The sequence below is a fragment of the Phaethon lepturus genome, unplaced genomic scaffold (genome assembly GCF_000687285.1).
Source record: "Phaethon lepturus isolate BGI_N335 unplaced genomic scaffold, ASM68728v1 scaffold24943, whole genome shotgun sequence".
Lineage (NCBI taxonomy): Eukaryota > Metazoa > Chordata > Aves > Phaethontiformes > Phaethontidae > Phaethon > Phaethon lepturus.
This window is the reverse complement of record NW_010527326.1, coordinates 1,476-9,391: the sequence shown is the minus strand read 5'-3', so window position 1 is coordinate 9,391 and position 7,916 is coordinate 1,476. Positions and strand designations below refer to the sequence as shown.

Sequence of the window (7,916 nt, the reverse complement as noted above, 5' to 3'; positions counted from 1 at the left end):
ACACAGAACAGTTGCAACCAACTTACAGCAAAAGCTGCCTAGGGTTTGCTTTTTTTTTTCCTTTTTGAGTATGTTTATGAAGCCAGTCGTGTTGTACAAGCCCAGAGTGGAAGAGAGAGTCCTACAGTTCCAAAAGTAGATCTTCTTTTTGGAAGCAATTAGTTGCACTGGGAGTTTGTGGGTTCATTTCAACCCATACTGTGACACAGCTATGGGGTTTTCTGAGATGGAACAAATCTGCATTGTCCCTAGCAATATAATGGCTGCTAATGTCAGCCTGTGTGATGAATCCAGGGGTTGTACAACAGCTGTGAAAAGGAGTAGCACCAGCTACTAACAGCCTTTTGCTTTGGAAAGTCAAAAAATCCAGTTCTTACTGTTGTCCGTTCAGCTTCTAGTCAGTCCCAGTTATCAGTTGCCGATTAACAGTGAATTTTGAGTTTCCAGACTGAATACTCTCAATGTTTTTGGAATCTGAACTGACTTGCCAGCAGGGCTCGGTTTCTTTATAAGGAAACAACTTGTCTCCCAACTTGGAGACATGTTTCTGGCTGCGCAGTAGCATAAGCACGTGCTCTTGACTGCACAGTTTGCATCAACCTGCAGCTCCATTGCTGCTGCTTGCTTCTGGCTCTCTGCTAAGCATTAACCTCTTCTGTCAAAGTTAGCTTCTTGGCAGCAGGAACTGGTGCAGGGGAATTAGTTGTTGTGGTCTTGGAGCAAAGATCAAGAATTGACGAAGGTAGAGCTAAGTGACATGAACTGCTTTTATGTGATTACTGGACTTATTCCCATGCTAGTTCAGGCTTTCTAAGCATTTTCTACTTAGAATCTTGAGGGTTTTGTGACTAAAAACTGAGTCTTAACACATGTTGTCAGCTACTGAGGTGCTATTAGTTAGAAGACAAACCTCAGGGGGCCAGAAAAAGGTTGCCTTGAGTTTGCTGTGGATTTGTCCTTAGCGAATGATGCAATAGTCCTAGTTGCTGCACTGTTTGCTTTATTAGGGCAACCTTGTATTATTTAGAGTCTTCCCAGAGAGCTTTTGCCTACACCAGCTTCAGGGACAGGAAGAGAAAAACCTTTATTCCTCATTAGTTCTCAGTCACTCTGACAAAGTGCAGTCACTCCACATGGAGGAGGTGATACAGGAATGAGTCACTTTGAGTCGATGTTTGCACTTTTGCTCGAATTTATCCTGTAATAGGCTTTCTCCACTTACTTTCCTTGCCTTATTGAAGATATGCAGAAGGGTGGCTGCCTGGCAGGCAGCTGAGGCATGGTGACTTACTCCCTGTTCTCCTATCCCAAAGTAAGTGCAAGGGATCCTGGATAGATTACCCCTAATAGCCAAGCCATGCATTGTAAATCTTGAGGGAGGTCCTCTTTTATTTGGGTAAAGCCCTAAAGAGGACTGTTCTCTACGCTAGAGAAAAGCTTCTGTCTCAGATTCACAGCTGTATGAGATTGCCCTGATTTTGTATGAGCAGCACTTGGGAGATCTAGATGTCAAATTCCATGGTAATAGATTCTGCCAGCTGTGCCACCTCTTCACTGGTTTAGCAAAGTTACGCCAGCCGCTAGAAGTTACAGAAGGAGAGATGTTGGTAGGAAAAGAAGAATCCATGCTCATTTGAGCCTGTGTCGTAGGCATTGGTCAAGGCTTTAGAATAATACACATTAGGTAGTTGTCCAATCAATAATCATCTCTCAAGGACAGTTTGAAAGTTAGCACTAAGCAGTTCCCCTTCATCACTGATTTCCTTGGTTTTGCAGCTGAACTCTGCTGTTTCTTTAGAATATTGGTACTTTGACAAGGTACAGTGTCCCCTACAATATGCATCCATCAAGCACATGTTTTGGGGCTGAGCTTAAGGAAGAACAAAATGGAGAACAGCCTTTAGTCTTTTAAAGTTGGTGTATCTCACATGATGCTTTACCCGATTGTTTACTACTACTGACTGTGCTTGTAACAGTGACGTGTGGCAGTTTACACAGAGGGAGGAGGGTGATTTTTCCTTCTGAGATTATGAACTGCCATATCTGAGGATAATGTCATTTGAATTTGGAAGACCAAAAACCAGTGGGGGAAGAAGCAGTGTGAGAAAGGAATCTCATAGTTTACACCGCATGCAGCATTTTCAGCAGATAGATGAGTGCTGGGCAGGCTTCAGTTTGGTCTTTACTGCTCTGGCCATGATGTCCTTCCAGTAGTGTCTGCTGGCCATGGCTCCTCATATTTGCTATTGCACAGGTGATTTTAAGGTCTCCAACTTTGCTGCACTCTGAGAACAAAACTCAGATACAAATGCTTCTACCCTACTACCTCTCTTTTTTTTTTCCTTTTGTCTCATTCCCAAAAAAGCAGCAGACCAAAAATGCCGTTCAGCCTCTTGTCATTCTTGCTAGGTCTTGTCCTCTTTATTCTGTGCAGCTGCCTTTAACATTAGATTGCATCTGCACCTCCTGTTAACAGCTAGCATAGGGATATACCACTAAGTAACTAGAATTTCCCATCAGACTTGGGGGGGGGGGGTATGTGAAAAGGCAGCTTGCTGGAACTTCTGGGAAGTAGACACTTTTACGGTTAGACTTGCACGTTCTCCCTTTAAAACACTGAATTCACAGCAGCTTCCAACAGTTGTCTTTTTCAGCAAAAAAATGTACCGCTACGGTCCCAGTACCCCACTACATCTCTCTTGGTCTCTAAACTAAATCCACGTGACAAGCATGGAATTTGGCCATGTTTTACCTCTGCTCCTAAAACTGCTAGCAAGCGTGCTAGAAATGGCTAGGAAACTTTGAACAGAAGATCCTTGTGGACTTGTCTAGCTGGGGTGAAACGGGTAACAAAATTAAGCTGCTGAAATGCCAAAGGATCTGCCACAACTGAATCTCGGAGGACAAGGGGTGGACATGTGTGTAAAACTATCCCAAAACAATGTTCTAATATAAGTAGGATTGTGCCTTCTTTGGAATAGTTTTGGTTTGGCAGCTGACTGTGGGCAGCATCGAGACTCCAGATTCTTTACTTGGCTTGGAAAAAGAGGGCCTTCAGCCTTTTCTGACAAGACTCTTAGGCCACTGGTGACTGTTGCCAGTAGACCTTCTAGCCTTGGATTTAAGGCAGTAATGTAGTTCTGAAAATTTGCGGTGGTAGCCCTAAAGGTCTTTGCTCTTGTCTTTGCAGGCATCTGGAGTACAAGTTGCTGATGAGGTATGCCGTATCTTCTATGACATGAAAGTACGGAAGTGCTCAACGCCTGAGGAAATTAAGAAGAGGAAGAAGGCTGTCATCTTCTGCCTCAGTCCAGACAAAAAGTGCATTATTGTGGAAGAAGGCAAAGAGATTCTAGTGGGAGATGTCGGTGTGACAGTTACCGACCCTTTCAAGCACTTTGTGCAGATGCTTCCTGAGAAGGATTGCCGTTATGCCTTGTATGATGCAAGCTTCGAGACCAAGGAATCCAAAAAAGAAGAGCTGATGTTTTTCTTGTGGTAAGCTGTCTTCCCAATTCGTTCCTAACATGCAGTCCAAGCACTGTGGGTGAGGTCTCTGAGTATTTGTATTGCCCAGGCTGGCAAGATGGCAGGCTTAAAGTGAGCTGGACAGCCTGAAGCCTGTATTCTGAGCTATGAGATGTTTCATGTGTTCATAATCGGCAGGACACTGCTTCTGTCTATGCTGGATAATAAATGTCACTAATGGCACTTTTTTTTGTGTGTGTGTATCCCACCAGGGCACCAGAACAAGCACCTCTCAAAAGTAAGATGATCTACGCAAGCTCCAAGGATGCAATCAAAAAGAAGTTTCAAGGTATGCAATACAGCTTATACTCATAGCTGTGCTGTGCCCATAGAATGCTTATGCAGCAAATCTTAGCCGTTGGCTAATTGGCTCTTTTTTTTTGAGGTACTAGTGAGAGATGAGAACTTCACGGGTGAAATGCCCTTTGACAGAGCTAAAATGAGCTCTGGCTAAAACTTAGACTGTCTGACTCTGAATTTTAGAGGCACTAGAACTGTGCTCAGGACAAGAGCAGGCTTTGCAATGTGTGGCACCATAACTGTACTGTACAGAGCAGCATATCTGCACCACACAGGCTAGAAACCATTAGATTTTTAACACTGAGCTGGATTTTGTGCAGAGCTGCCTCTGTGGCAGAGGACTTTCAGCCCTGTGTCAGTTGAAATACACAATCTGATAAACTTACTGTGTTGTAGTAGTAATTAACGATTCACCTGATTTCGAGATGCGGTTGTGATTACTCATTGCAAAAAGCATTGCATCTCCAAGTGGAGAAGCTAAGTTCTGTTCAGCCTGTCAGGCACCATTAACCAAGGAGTAAACACTGTGCTTGCAGCATTCAGAAATTTCATGCTAAGTCGGTCATTACGATGGCTCGTAGCCAGATAGCGCTCCCCCCCGCCCCGCCCCCGCTCAGTTCCTCATGCTGTGCTGGGACACAGTCTTGCAGTGTGCGAGACTGACAGGATCGCTCTGCAGCAGTACAAGCCTTCACAGGACAACTTGCCTGTGGATTGGAACTAGCCAGGGAGACTGTGGTGTGCTGCACATGTGGAAGCTGAAAAAAAGAAAAAAGAAATCCTGTGACTTTTCTGGTTTTTTCCACATGAGACAGGCTTGGTTGGGCTCCCCACCCTCCAAAAAGAGAAGCCACTGTTAATTCCTTGGACCAGCAAAGTCTTTCTAGTCTCTGCATCTCAAATTACCACTGGTTCTTTCACCCACCTCTCCAGAGCAAGTGGGGGCTGAGTCAGCCATCTTAGTGTGCTTGCATGTAGCATCCTCAGCTCCCATATCCAGGGTAGCACTAGAAATGAGAGACTCACTTGTAAGATGGCCTGCGATGAAAAGGCTAACAGTCTGAGCACTGATCTAGTGAAAACTTTCTTCCTGACGTTTCTACATTGATATTTGGTGTATAGGCAGATGTCTTCTGTGACATGTCAGAGGAAAAACATCCAAATTCCTAAGCTAAGGCAGGACTTACCTGCTTGAGTGCCCAGATTGCCTCTTCTAATATTACTACCAACTGTGTTTGATTGATTACTAGCATGCTGAAATACTGCATTATTGAGTGTTTTGCCTTTTTTTTTAGGCATAAAGCATGAATGCCAAGCAAATGGGCCAGAGGACCTCAACCGAGCTTGCATTGCTGAGAAGCTAGGAGGCTCCCTAGTCGTAGCTTTTGAAGGAAGTCCCGTGTAGATGTCATACAGTGCCACAACTCTACAAGCATTCCATGTTTTAATATATCAGTTATGTAAAGCAACCATTCTAGGCAAGGGTTTCACTAACTGTAGGGAAGCTGTCTTGTAGAATCAAGTAGATTTTGGAGATGTAGCTCATATGTACAAACGACCCTAAATAAATCAAATCTAAGGATTTATCTTTGTGTATTAATATTTGCATTGGTTTTCCAGCCAGTTAGTGTCCCTGATGGATTAACACTAAAGGTCTCAAAAAATTTTGGTCCAGTGCAGCAGTGTGTCATGGGATGAAAGGGTGGGGGGAGGTGAGAACAATCTGGTTCCTGTTTTTGCTTTTCTAAATTGTAACAAGCAAAATTCAGTCAATCTTTTTGAGGCTACTGGCCAAATTGCCAAACTCAAAAACTTTTCCCCTGTAACAGTTTAATACAAAACTTAAAACCTGTAGTTAGTGTTAGGCTAAGGCAACCTGTTGGCACCAAAACTGAGTTAAATTCTTAGTGCTTGCAGTTGCAGAGCAGTACTAATAAAGGCTAATTCTGAAGTTGACTAGAGATAAAATAGACACACTTTTCTGAAGAAATAGTCCTAATCCACTCTTTTGTAAACTCACTGTGCAGTAATAATATTTAAAGGTTCACTTGTTCTGCAGGTTCAATTTTCTTGTTACAAAGTGTCTTGAGGTCTCTTCCAGCCTGAGTGATTCTATAAAAATTGCTTTTCTGTTGACATAGTTTAATTTAGAACTACCTTAGTTTCACTAATACACACTTACTAGCGGATCGGATGCTTCTGAGGCTTTTACAAATGCAGATTCTTATATCGGAGCTCTCCAGTTATGGGTAGTACAATGGGAAGGAACCACATCTTAAAAAGTGGTATTCTCAGCCCCAGTCTTTGGTCACTTGGTCCATTTGTCCATAATTACTATTGATTTAACTTAGTAGAACCAATCAGCCTGACTAATGCGGCTTGATCTGGGCTTTTTGTCTGTTAGCTTCTTTAATTCTGTAGAAATGCATGGAAATATCACCTGCTAGAAAGTTTGAACTGAAATGCCTTTTGTATTGGGGGTAGAGAACATTCCTGTGCCAGCTACAGAGATCTTAAAAGCTTCCATGTTTCACCAGTGATTGATTAAAGCTGTTTCCTTGTGTAATGTGTACATGGGAGTTGCATAGAGTTTTCCTGTATGTCTGTAGAGAAAAAGAAAAAAGAAAAAAAAAACCCTTAGCCTCCAGTGCGTTACTGTGATATGTTCTGTGCGTGCCAAATTCGAATAGCCTAAATAAATGGGGTTTCCCTCCCCTGGGTCAGTGACTGATTCCTCTCCAGGCTCTGGATTAGTCCTCCTGCAGCGGAGCTGGCGCTGCTGGCTGCTCATGGGGGGAAAGAATGGGGGAAACAGCCTGGAAGGAAGAGCTGGTGGAGGTGGAGGGAATTGGGGGGTGGAAAGCAGGTTCATCTGTCTGCACAGCATGCTGCCCTCCTTGGCCCTGTGCCCCTCACAGTTGAGTGACTGCCAGCCTGCTGCAGGCCCTAACAGCACCTGGTCTCTTCCTTTTAGGCTCTGGTTGGGGACCTTCCTGGGAAACATCTGGCACTTGCAGTCTGAGCAGGAGATACCCAGCACATGTCAGTTATTTTGTGCTGCTGCTGTTAAGAACTGAGGGAGCGTTCTCTGGCCAGCCCCATGAAGCCGAGGAAGCTGCAGGCTGCCCCTTCCTTGGCAAGCTCTTGCCAGATGTGCAGGGACAGAAAGCTGTACTGTCCCTGCGGCTCCTTGGCAGAGCGGTCTGCTGCACTGGTTTAGCTGTGGGGCCAGGGAAATAATGATCCATTATAGGTAATGAGCCCTTAGGACACTCAGGGACACTCAGCATGTGCCCTCTTTGACCATGCTGCATGGCTAAAACCTTTAATTAAAAAGGCAGATGTTGACTTCTTGCTCTCACCTGGCACCTGTGTGGGTCGCAGGGTTGGGAGCACAAGGTTTTCCGATGCAAAGCGATCCCCTGGAGTGAAGCTTTCTGAGTTGGAGTAAAGCACACCGGCCTGGTTTCTGTGGGTGCTTTTAGCCTGTCTTTCAGTCAACTCTGAGCTCACCCACATGGGTAATCATCCCCATGTACAGCTCCTCCTTGCCTAGGTGTCTGCAGTACTAGTCTCTGTCCAAAGTCCAGGTAGAGATAAGGAAACTGGAGTGACACAGCAGGAGTGGTGCTGCCTGACAAACAAAGGGAACTCCCAGCCAAGATCCAGCCGATAACTAGCGCCTCCAGACTGCAGGCATCTTCGAAGAGATATCCTGCCCAGATGACGCCATAGTGGACTTCTGCCTGGGATTTCCTTCTTTGGTTAGAAAATGGAGCTGGAGACCCTGCAGAGGGGGAAGGATGTCAGACCTGGAAGGTAGAAGGGCCTTAGTGCTGGGACTTTGAGGGATGAGAGGTCTGAGGTGGCACTTTGTGCACACTGTGCAGTCCCACAGCTTCAGCTGATCTGAGAGGCTTTGTCTGCTTTTAGGACCCTTGCAGCAAGCCCTGAGGTATTACACTGGCCTCTCTGGAAGAGAAGTACTGCACGGCAACACTGGCAGTAACTTAACCTTCAGAGCTATAACGCTTCAGGCTTGTCCACATCATGGAGTTAGTTTGCCCTTTTGCAGTTGGAGGGGATGA

At 44.9% G+C, this 7,916-nt stretch overlaps 1 protein-coding gene across 1 annotated transcript; it reads left to right on the top strand.

Annotated features, from left to right (window-relative positions):
• The first annotated feature begins 3,184 nt into the window (after positions 1-3,184).
• On the top strand, positions 3,185-6,542 carry DSTN (destrin (actin depolymerizing factor)). Its single transcript, XM_010283356.1, has 3 exons — positions 3,185-3,498; positions 3,741-3,817; positions 5,124-6,542. Exons 1-3 carry the CDS (start codon positions 3,239-3,241, stop codon positions 5,231-5,233), a joined length of 447 nt encoding a protein of 148 aa, XP_010281658.1. The 5' UTR covers positions 3,185-3,238; the 3' UTR covers positions 5,234-6,542.
• Positions 6,543-7,916: the final 1,374 nt, after the last annotated feature.

Excerpts from the sequence above, each read along its gene's own strand:
- DSTN (XM_010283356.1), top strand. The coding sequence starts at position 3,239 with ATGAAAGTACGGAAGTGCTCAACGCCTGAGGAAATTAAGAAGAGGAAG. Across the intron at positions 3,499-3,740 it reads GAGCTGATGTTTTTCTTGTG|GGCACCAGAACAAGCACCTC; the intron begins GTAAGCTGTCTT and ends GTATCCCACCAG. Across the intron at positions 3,818-5,123 it reads AATCAAAAAGAAGTTTCAAG|GCATAAAGCATGAATGCCAA; the intron begins GTATGCAATACA and ends CTTTTTTTTTAG.